The 12373-nt window shown below is 38.8% G+C and overlaps 1 protein-coding gene across 2 annotated transcripts in view; it reads right to left on the reverse strand.

Annotated features, from left to right (window-relative positions):
* ACTR2 (actin related protein 2) overlaps positions 1–12373 on the reverse strand; it is a 41207-nt gene that overhangs the window by 9394 nt on the left and 19440 nt on the right. Inside the window, exons 4-7 of one of the 2 annotated variants that reach the window (XM_010355823.2) lie at positions 12056–12128; positions 8455–8591; positions 6337–6486; positions 1008–1153 (exon numbers count right to left, since the gene is read on the reverse strand). In XM_010355823.2, coding sequence (XP_010354125.1) covers positions 1008–1153; positions 6337–6486; positions 8455–8591; positions 12056–12128 — 506 coding nt within the window. The remainder of the gene's footprint in view (positions 1–1007; positions 1154–6336; positions 6487–8454; positions 8592–12055; positions 12129–12373) is intronic. The other variant, XM_030920703.1, reaches the window with a different exon arrangement.

Raw genomic sequence — 12373 nt, forward strand, 5'->3', positions numbered from 1 at the left:
GTAATCCCAGCTACTTGGGAGGCTGAGGCACGAGAATCACTTGAAAACGGGAGGCAGAGGTTGCAGTGAGCCAAGATTGCACCACTACACTCCAGCCTGGGTGCGAGAGTGACATTCCATCTCAAAAAAAAAAAAAAACAAAAAACAAACCAATAACAACAACAAAAGAAGTTTCTGCACAGCAAAGGAATTAATCAACAAAGTGAAGATACAACCTATGGAATGTGAGAATATACTTGCAAACCAGACATCTGATAAGGAGTTAATATCCCAAATATATAAGAAACTCAAATCTCAAATGACTAAATAGCAAGAAAACAAATAACCCAATTAATAAATGGGCAAATGACCTGAATAGACATTTCTCAAAACACACACAAATGGAAAAAATGCTAAGCATCCCTAATCATCAGAGAAATAAATGCAAATTAAACCACAATGAGAGATCACTTCACACCTGTTAGAATGGCTGTTATCAAAAAAGAGAAAAGGTAACAAATACTGGCGAGGATGTGGAGAAAAGGAAACCCTTGTACACTGCTGGTGGGAGTGTGAATTAGTACAGCTATTACGGAAAATAGTATGGAGGTTCCTCAAAAAGTTAAAAATAGAACTACCATATGATACAGCAATTCTACTACTGGGTATATCTCCAAAGGATCTGAAATCAGTATGACTATGTAAGAGAGTATCTTTATCCTTAGGAAACACCAACTGGTAAAGAATTGATGCATTTAATCTACTCTCAAACGGTTCAGAAAAAAAAACAGAATGAAAAAACAAACATGCAGAACATTATAATTAGTAAAATGGTAAATCTAGATAAAGGATATAGATAAGTTTTCTGCATTTTTCTTGCAACTTTTCCATAAGTCTGAAATTATTTCAAGTAAGTTTATAAACAACTTAGTCATCTATTTAATTCCACCTATTTCTGCCAAATAACTTTAAAAAATTTTAAATTATTTTTCTGATAAATAACTTTGAAATCACCATTTCTAATATACCTGGTATCAATGTCAGCCGCCTGAATTGTGTTAAAAAGCAATTCAGCAACACCAACTCCTTCAACATTGATCAAGTGAGGCTGAAATAAAGCTTCTGGTGCTTCAAATCTCTCTCCCCCAACTTTGATGATACGTCCATCTGGGAGCTAGAAACCAAGAGTAATCAGGTACTTATCAGAAAAGATTAAAATTTCCCAGTGTTCTCCAGAACACTAGTACTTACAAATACATCTGTTCTGTAACCAAAATCATTACCAACAATAACTTTTCCTAAAATATATTTTGGGGAAAAAAAAGGTAAATTAAATACATACAGGTAACTGTTTTGCTTTTAAAAGTGGTATGCCATGCCCCCAAATATCAGGAATTTCTTGGAGAAATCACTGATGTTTGAGTGCATGACATTTGCAGCAAAGCAGAAACAGCCATCACTGGCCAACCACTGTATTTTGATTACTGCTGCTATGTGTTACTGCAGTTTTATGATTTTAACATATTTGTGATTTTATGGATATTTCTGCTATGTAGAATAGAGATGTTAAACATTGATTGACTGACTGATTGAGATGGAGTTTCGCTCTTGTCGCCCAGGCTGGAGCGCAATGGCACGATCTCGGCTCACTCCAACCTCTGTCTCCTAGGTTCAAGCAATTCTCCTGCCTCAGCCTCCTGAGTTGCTGGGATTACAGGCATGCGCCACCACGCCAGCATATTTTTATATTTTTAGTAAAGATGGGGTTTCATCATGTTGACCAGGTCTTGAACTCCTGGCCTCAGGTGATCTGCCCGCCTTGGCCTCCCAAAGTGTTGGGATTACAGGCATGAACCACTGCACCCAGCTACATCAAACATTTTAAATAATTTTATTTCACCAAATAATTACTCTGTGAAACTATTATTTTGCCATCAAAATACTTTATAACATGTGTGCCACTTCTATCAAATCATTTAATCCAAAAAATGTTTTATGATCAAAGAAGTTTACAGAACACTGATCTGGACTATTTTTATTAGGCAATTCTGTTGTATCCTACTAGATCCCAATAAATTTTAAATAACTGATAAATATAATTTCAATTTAAGCAAATAAGATTTAAACAAATCAGGTATCATATTATGACTCTGTACAAAAAAACCTTGTCAGTCACACATTATGTTCATATTTAATTAAATGAGAAATGTTAAGTAGAAACTTCCTCTCATAACACCTCACAATTCACTGGATTGTCCTAAGTAATAAGCATGCCCATGTATGCTGGCATTTGACACATTTCTATACAAGATACCAGAATTAATTTTACATTAACAAGTCTAACAGTACATTTATAATATAATTACTTCTTTTTTTTTGAGACAGAGTCTCGTTCTATCACCCAGACTGGAGTGCAGTGGCTTGATCTTGGCTCAGTGTAACCTCTGCCTACTGGGTTCAAACGATTCTCATACCTCAGCCACCCAAGTAGCTGAGATTACAGGCATGTGCTACCACATCTGGCTAATTTTTGTATTTTTAGTAGAGACAGTTTCTGCATGTTGGCCAGGCTGATCTCGAGCTCCTGGCCTCAAGTGATCCGCCCAGTTTGGCCTTCCAAAAGTGCTGGGATTACAGTCATGAGACACCATGTCTGGCCCTACTATATATATATATATTTTGAGATAGGGTCTTGCTCTGTTGTCCAGGCTAGAGGGCAGTGGTGTGATCATGGCTCACTGCAGCCTCAATCTCCCAGATTCAAGTGATCTTCCCACCTCAGCCTCCCAAGTAGCGGGCACTACAGATGTACACTACTATATCTGGCTCATTTTGTTTATTTTTTGTAGAGATGGGGTCTTGCTTTGTTACTCAAGCTGTTTTTGAACTCCTGGGCTCGAATGATCCTCCCATCTCGGCCTCCCAAAGTACTGGGATTACAGGGATAAGCCACCACGCCTGGCCAATTACAATGATTGTTTAGATTCCAAAACTGACTGATTCTGGTCCCAACTACCTAGGAGGCTAAGGTGGGAGGATCACCTAACTCTGGGAGATTGAGACTGAAGTGAGCAGAGATCATGCCACTGCACTGTAGCCTGGGTAAGAGTGAGGAAACCCTGTCTCAAAAGAGAAAGAAAAAAAAGGTTACCAAAACTTATAACCTTAAAAAAGCCACCTCCGTCAGGTGGGTTCACATGAAATCATCCAAAATATTTGGAAAAACTTCAAACAGCAGATCTTACTAGCAAAACCTCCTTCCTTAAGCACTCGAAGCCTGATAGTGTGGCTTCTTTCCATGCTCTGGCTGCTGCCCAACATGGGGTCAAGTTTTCTAACCACCTTAATGAACTGTTAAACTGTAGGCATCCCATTTCTTTGCACCAAATCTTACCCTGTTCTGTATTTGTCCACTCATGCCCCTCTTTACTTACTCATCAGCTTATTACTTTATACTTGTGTATGTGTGTGTGTGTGTGTGTATCAAATATATATATGTAAATATATATATGGGTTTTTGATTTTTTTTTTGAGACAGGGTCTCGTTCCTTTACCCAGGCAGGAGTGCAGTGGTGCAATCCTAGCTCTGCCTCAAAACTTCAGCCTTGAACTCCTGGGCTCAAGCAATCTTCCCACCTCAGCCTCTCAACTAGCTAGGACTACAGGCATGTGCCACTACGCCTGGCAAAATTTTTGTATTTTTTTGTAGAGACAGGGTCTTCTTGTTATATTGCCCAGGCTGGCCATGAACTCCTGGCCTCAAGTGATCCTCCTATCTCAGCCTCCCAAAATGCTGGGATTACAGGTGTGAGCCACTACACCCAGCCTATTTGTATATATTTTTGTAGCCTACCTCAAATGCTTTGAGAAAAGAGAGAAGGAAGAAATAAAACACATTTTACATTTCTAGTTTGCTTATCTTGTGCCCTGTGCCAGCCACTTTCTTCCAAACTAATCAGGTAGATGGAAAATTAGACAACTAGAGAAACTATCAAGAAGACTTCAGGAAGGAATCTCCAAAGCAAATCTGGAGATGATTAAGTTACAAAATGGTTTACTCCTAGAAGAAAACCTAGACAATACCATTCAGGACATAGGCATGGGCAAAGACTTCATGACTAAAACACCAAAAGCAATTGCAACAAAACCCAAAATAGACAAATGGGATCTAATTAAACTAAAGAGCTTCTTGCACAGCAAAAGAAACTATCATCAGAGTGAACAGGCAACCTACAGAATGGGAAAATTTTTTGCAATCTATCCATCTGACAAAGGGTTAACATCCAGAATCTACAAGGAACTTAAACAAATTTACAAGAAAAAGACAAATAACCCCATCAAAAAGTAGGCAAAGGATATGAACAGATACTTTTCAAAAGACATTTATGCAGCCAATAAACATATGAAAAAAAGCTAGTCATCACTGGTCATTAGAGAAATACAAATCAAAACCACAAAATCTCATGCCAGTTAGAATGGTGATCCTTAAAAAGTCAGGAAACAACAGATGCCAGAGAGGATGTAGAGAAATAGGAATGCTTTTACACTATTGGTGGTAGTGTAAATTAGTTCAACCATTGTGGAAGAGGAAGACAGTGTGGTGATTCCTCAAGAATCTAGAACTAGAAATACCATTTGACCCAGCGATCCCATTACTGGTTATATACCCAAAGGATTATAAATCATGCTACTATAAAGACACATGCACATGTATGTTTATTACAGCACCATTCACAATAGTAAAGACTTAAAACCAACCCAAATGCCCATCAATGTTGCAGTGGATAAAGAAAACGTGGCACATATACACCATAGAATACCATGCAGCCATAAAAAAAGAATGAGTTAATGTCCTTTACAGGGACATGGGTGAAGCTAGAAACCATCATTCTCAGCAAATTAACACAGGAAAAGAAAACCAAACACCAAATGTTCTCACTCATAAGTGGGAGTTGAACAATGAGAACATATGGGCACTGGGAGGGGAATACCTCACATGGGGCCTGTCGGGGGTTGGGGGACAAGGGGAGGAATAGCATTAGGAGAAATATCTGATGCAGATGATGGGTTGATGGGTGCAGCAAACCACCATAGCACATGTATACCTATGTAACAAACTTGCATTTTCTGCACATGTATCTCAGAACTTAAAGTGTAATAAAAAATAAATTAAAAAAAAAATTTAAAATGGGTTTACTGAATATTTGGATCACTATCTTAACAACTCATTTTTTTTTTCCTGACATGGAGTCTTGCGCTGTCACCCAGGTTGGAGTGCAGTGGCATGATCTCAGCTCACTGCAACCTCCGCCTCCTGGGTTGAAGCAATTCTCCTGCCTCAGCCTACAGCCTACTGAGCAGCTGAGATTACAGGTGCCCACCACCTTGCTCAGCTAATTTTTTGCATTTTTAGTAAAGACGGGGTTTACGCTGTTGGCCAGGCTGGTCTCCAACTCCTGACCTCAGGTGATCCACCCTCCTCGGCCTCCCAAAGTGCTGGGATTTACAGGCGTGAGCCACTGCACCCGGCCAACAACAAATTATAATTATTTTTAAAATGACTGTTTTGCACGTATTTGTGAATATGTAGAGCTAGTACACATCATATGGTTTTAAAATACTTGCCTTTATTGGCTATTACTGTTTCATTTTAGTAATAACTAGTCAACTCCTCTGGTATCATAAACTATAACTAGGTCCTAAATCTCATTAGTTACAATTTCAAGTTAACATTTAACACCTCATTAAAAAATATTAAGTCAGGGAAGGCTGCCACCTACTGAATTAGTAAAGCAATGCTCCAGAATGACCATTTCCAAAGTACGTTTCTTAGACCACTAATCCCATGAAATTCTGAAAAGTCCTAGAGTGTAAGTCTGAGAAACACACATACTATATTAATTGTGTATATATTAGCATACCAAAGGCTCTTGAGTTCTACAGTGAAGTGAAATCAACTGCTTCCCAAACAGTTGATTTCCCAAACTTATTTGACAATGTAATTCTTTTTAATTTTTGTGAAATGCTTATTAACATCTCAGGGAAATAAAGTTCTGTAAAACATATGTTGAGAAATGCTATGCCAAATACTAGAATCTCAAAATAACATCTCGCATCTAATTATATCCTAGTGTAGAGAGTAATTTATGATTCTTGCCTTAATTTGCATTATATGGTGCCCTAAAATAATTTAATAGCATCTTACTGTAGAAAGAGACATTAAAAGTCACACATATACATATTGCAACAACCCAAGAAAAAAATACTGACTCTAAGAAAACCTCCTTAAGCTGACACCAATAACCATGGCTGCCCACTTTAAAACATATATATATATTATACACTGGAAACACTTACTGTATAAGATTCAACTAGTACTGTGGTTTCTAAGGCCAGTTTCTGCTCTTGCTCAATATTATATCCCACGTAACACAGTTTTTCTTTAATCATGCGAACCGTTTCAAAATCAGCAGAGTGGTTGAAGGCATATCCTCGCAACAGAAGCAGCTGGTACAAAACAATAGCAGTAAGTTCATAATGGATCTGAATGAGTTCTACTCTGCAAAAGCTATTAATGCTCATTAAATATGTCACATCAATAGCAGAATGGGCAGTGGATTCTCAGCTCCTACTGAGTATTTCAGAAGTAGGAGTTTACCCCCCATAAAAGGATTTAGAGAGGGTAAAATAATTAACAATTCATAAATAAGTCAGTAAAATGACTAGAAAAGTCAGTTTTTGAAAAGCTCTACATGAGTACTAATGTTTTGATAGTTTTGATAAACAATCAAAAGTATATTAATAAATATTATTTTAGTGCTGGACTCCTGTAGCCTGCAGTTTGCTCCTACAATTAATGCCATATTTATGAAATGCCCCCAAGTCTTTAAAAGTTTTTTTTTTTTTTCTTTTTTTTTTGAAGCGGAGTCTCGCTCTGTCGCCCGGACTGGAGTGCAGTGGCCGGATCTCAGCTCACTGCAAGCTCCGCCTCCCGGGTTTACGCCATTCTCCTGCCTCAGCCTCCCGAGTAGCTGGGACTACAGGCGCCTGCCACTTCGCCCGGCTAGTTTTTTTTGTATTTTTAGTAGAGATGGGGTTTCACCGTGTTAGCCAGGATGGTCTCGATCTCCTGACCTCGTGATCCGCCCGTCTCGGCCTCCCAAAGTGCTGGGATTACAGGCTTGAGCCACCGCGCCCGGCCTAAAAGTTTTATCTTTAGCTTCTAGTACTGTGTCTGGCACATATTAGAAGGGCAATAGCATTTGTTTAACAAATGATAAGGGTATTATTCGGATACTCAAAGGTATAATCTCTATTGTTATGTGTCTTAAATGCTAGAAAATATTACTATTTTTTTTTAAAAACCCACTGAGAGAAAAAACATTACTAGACTTTAAAAATAAAAAAATATATCCTCTAATATTTGAGTCTGTGTTCTCAAGACAACCCCAGAAATTCTGTTGGTTACCCTTTGAATTTTGGCCTAAAATGAGAGTATTATAATTCTCATTAATTTAATCTCCCCTCATGAGGAGGATTACTTAAATGACACTGAAGGAACCCAATGTCAAGGTGCAACCCAATTTAATGCAGAGACAGGGTTTCTTAACAGTAGCACCACTGACAGACTATACATTGTTTGTGGTGCAGCCAGCCCTATTCATTATGGAATGTTCAGCAGCATTCCTGCCCAGCTCAGACAACCAAAAATGCATCCAGAAATTGCTAATATCCCCCAGGGGACAGCACTGTCCCCTGGTGAGAACCACTGTCCTGGAGAGGATAGACTGATTACAGAATTCTGGTATAAACAATTTTCTAAATTTTATTTTAATATTCAAAATGATATATGTTAGCAAGTAGACGCCTTATGTACTTTCTCTAACAATGTTTTAAAGAAAATTATAATTAGTTATATTCAGAAGTAAACTAAAATAGTAAATATTAAAAACTGGATATATTCCATGAAAACTACTAAACATTAAAGTCTGGTGTATTTGGGCTGTTTTTCTCAAATATCATTAATTTGCTATCACTGTATTTTGTGGGAAAGGACAAGAGTAGGCAACCCAACCAAGAATATGGCTTAAAACATACCTGCTCAAAGAAAGGTTTTATGGCAGAAAAGGCTGCCTGAGCTGACCAAGAAGGTTTCAAGATAGGGGTCCCTTCCATCCTTGAAATATCTGTCTACTCATTCCTCAGGAATAACAAATATAATTATGTAATGATATAATGTACTCTCATTAGTATACAGAGATCATGTCTGTACATCTTTTTTTCTTGTTTTTATATATCTTTTTTTCTTCATGTGTATAAATCTTATATGGATTTTTATATAAATAAGGGAGGTAATTGGGTAATTTCTCTAGTGGTACAGATTTGCTGGAATCCTAAAATGATACATTCAATTCTGTGTTAAGATGGTAAACAAATTACAAAATTTAATTTCCATGATATTTTCCTTTCACTTACCTTGATAAGATATCTAGTTATATCCCTCCCAGCAATATCCAGTCTCCTGGTAAGATGAGGGAGAGAAAAACCTTCATATACTGGGCAAATGTGAGTCACACCATCTCCAGAGTCTACCACTACACCAGTCAATAAACCTGCATAAAAGCCAGGGGAGTTAAATAAAAAAAGTCAAATCAGAAAAATCAAAGCCAGCAAGTTCCAAATACAGTACAGAAGCCAAAATAGAAACGTAACCAACTAGAAGCCAGAATTTATTATTTACTTTGCAGATTTTTCCTAATGCATAAGTATTAAAGCGAGTGTTCCTTTTTCAGACTTTTAGTCTACTATTATGTGCTGCCCAAGGAGATGAGAAGAAACAGACCCTGAGACCGAGGACTGAAAAACAGGACTTTTTTTTTTTTTTGAGACAGGATCTGGCTCTGTCATCCAGGCTGGAGGAGTACAGTGGCTCAATCTAGGCTCAGTGCAACCTTCATTTCCTGGGTTCCAGTCATACCTCCCACCTTAGCCTCCTGAGTAGCTGGGACTACAGATATGCGCCTGCATCATGCCTGGCTAATTTTTGTATTTTTTTTGTAGAGACAGGGTTTCACCATGTTGCCCAACCTGGTCTCGAACTCCTGGCCTCAAGTGATGTGTCCGCCTTGGCCTCCCAAACTGTTGGGGTTACAGGTATGAGCCACCACACCCAGCAGAACATGTTCTTAAAGCTCTGTACAATTCTTCATTTTTTTCAACTTAGATAGTTTTGAATATACTACAAATAACATATACAGTGTGTTCTGTAAAAACGCCTATGGATACTAGACAACTAGAAATCTAAGAAAAATGAAAAGTGACCAAAGCATCACTTTGATTATTCACTGGAAACCTTATAATAAAAGGCAATGTCAGTTAAACCTCATAATAAAAGAACAGCAAAGAAGCTGCTTTGTTTCCCATGTTTCCTCAACCTCCTGGGCTCAAGTGATCCTCTCACCTCAGCCTCTCAAGTGGCTGCGACTATAGGCGTGTGCCACCACACCCAGATAATTTTATTTTTTGTAGAGACAGGGATCTCACTATGTTGCTCAGGCTGGTCCCAAACTCCGGAGATCCAGCAATTTGCCCGCCTTGGCTTCTCAAAGTGCTGGGATTACAGGCATGAGACACTATACCTAGTCAAAGAAACTTTTGTAAAATTTTATTTATTTATTTATTTTTTGAGACAGAGTCTCACTCTGTTGCCCAGGCTGGAGTGCAATGGCGCAATCTCGGCTCACTGCAACTTCCACCTCCTAGGTTCAAGCAATTCTCCTGCCTCAGCCTCCCTAGTAGCTGGGATTACAGGCGCCTGCCACCACGCCCGGCTAATTTTTTTTTTTTTTTTTTTTTTTTTTTTTTTTTTGAGGCAGAGTCTGCGGCCCAGGCTGGAGTGCAGTGGCCAGATCTCAGCTCACTGCAAGCTCCGCCTCCCGGGTTCACACCATTCTCCTGCCTCAGCCTCCGGAGTAGCTGGGACTACAGGCGCACGCCACGTCGCCCGGCTAGTTTTTTTCTATTTTTAGTAGAGACGGGGTTTCACCATGTTAGCCAGGATGGTCTCGATCTCCTGACCTCGTGATCCGCCCGTCTCGGCCTCCCAAAGTGCTGGGATTACAGGCTTGAGCCACCGCGCCCGGCCCCGGCTAATTTTTTGTATTTTTTTTTAGTAGAGACGGGGTTTCACCGTGTTAGTCAGGATGATCTCAATCTCTTGACCTCGTGATCTGCCCACCTCGGCCTCCCAAAGTGCTGGGATTACAGACGCGAGCCACCACGCCCGGCCCAAAAAAACTTTTTTTAACTTACATTTTTTAATTTAAAAAGTTATTTTAAACCAAAATACGCAATTATCTATAACATGTCAGTATTATGTTATTTGGTTCTCATCCCTAAATAGACTGTCTCCCTTTTTCTTATATAAATTTGCATGTATTATAGCATTTAATTACAATAATTTGTCTTGGGAAACATTTATTAAAACTACTTTCTTTCTTTTTTTTTTTTGGTGAGACAGAGTCTCACTCTGTCTTCCATACTGGAGTGCAGAGGCACGATCTCGGCTCACTGCAAGCTCCACCTTCCGGATTCACATCATTCTCCTGCCTCGGTCTCCTGAGTAGCTGGGACTACAGGCACCCGCCACCACCATGCCTGGCTAATTTTTTGTATTTTTAGTAGAGACAGGGTTTCACCATGTTAATCTCAATCTCCTGACCTTGTGATCCACCCACCTTGGCCTCCCAAAGTGCTGGGATTACAGGTATGAGCCACCGCGCCCAGCCTAAAACTACCTCCTTTTTAAGGTGATATAATTTTAAGTTGATATAATTGTTGATGCAATAAGCCTCATAAATAAAACTCATATACCGACCTCGAATATTGTACTCTTTTAAAGAAGAGGCTTTCCATTGCAAAAAAGAAAAAGAAAAAAAAAGAGGAATCCACATCATCATCAATTCAAAAATACTCCCAGTAACACTGACTAAAGCAAGAATTTACATTTTATTTCCCAAAGAGCCCTTCCTACCCACCTCACCTTATTTTCTACCACTTCCATCAAGTCACACACTGGCCTTTCTCCAAACACACTTGACCCATTTCCAGTGCCACACCCTCTTCCCACTGGATTATCCCATTAAGTGCCTAAAAGACTCCTTGGCACATATCTGACAGGCCCAGACATTCTCAATAAGTTCCTGTTGAATTTATAAGACCATAAAAAAAAAAAAAAAAGAGCTCTCCCGACATGGCCAATATTTTATTTCCAATAAGGAGGGAGGCAGCTGCTAATGGAAATATCAACAGAATATAAGTAGTCCCCTCCATTAAACCCACCTCAAAAGTTAGACATGCACTCCCAAATGTTTACCTTCTCCTTTTAAATCTACTATATATTTGACAGGCATGATTTTATGCTACCTTTTTGAATCTCTGTGTTTTTTATTTAACTTGAGTCAATTCTGAGGACAAATTCCATGCATAAAAAAATAGCTATGCCGGGCATGGTGACTCATGCATGTAATCCCAGCACTTCAGGAGGCTAACGCGGGCGGATCACATGAGATCGGGAGTTTGAGACCAGTCTGCCCAATATGGAGAAACCCCATCTCTACTAAAAATACAAAATTAGCCGGGTGTGGTGGCACATGCCTGTAATCCCAACTACTCAGGAGGAGGCTGAGGCAGGAAAATCGCTTGAACCCAGGAGGTGGAGGTTGCCGTGAGCCGAGATTGCACTATTGCACTCCGGCCTGGGTAACAAGAGCAAAAATCCGTCACACACACAAAAAATATATATCAAAATAGCTTAAAAGAGAACATCCTATTTTTAAAAAAATAAGTTTTAAGCCTTTTTTTAACCTTAAATCCATATTTAGCAAAGCAAATAAAAATGTATATAAAATCTTATTTGACAAATTTTAGAAACTGTGAAAATATTTCAAAGTGTGGTATATAAATAATGTACTTTCCTGGGGCTTATAACTTATTGAGAAACCAAATTCTCTGACATAAAATGTACATAATAAATGTTTGATGATGTGATTTTTTCTAACAGTTAAGCTTCACCTACCTTGAGCGTACAAAGTCAGAACTGCCTGGATGGCTACATATACACCGGAAAACTGGTAAGTTTCAAACATTACCTGTAAATGTGGACAGAAAGAAAAAAACTGGTATTTAGAAATTTACATAATAAATATATGTTTTCTTCATGGTCACAAAGTGGAATTAATTGCCCAAAATAGAATCAAAATGGACCTGAAATAGTCTTCCATTTTCATCAGCTCCTCTTGTCTCTTATTAAAGTCCTGCTACTACAGAGCTCCAAGTCTGAAGACAGACTTCTGGATACATACTAAGTCTCCAAGTGTTTCATAAGTGCAACAAA

This window comes from Rhinopithecus roxellana, chromosome 17 (genome assembly GCF_007565055.1).
Source record: "Rhinopithecus roxellana isolate Shanxi Qingling chromosome 17, ASM756505v1, whole genome shotgun sequence".
NCBI classification, from domain to species: Eukaryota; Metazoa; Chordata; class Mammalia; order Primates; family Cercopithecidae; genus Rhinopithecus; species Rhinopithecus roxellana.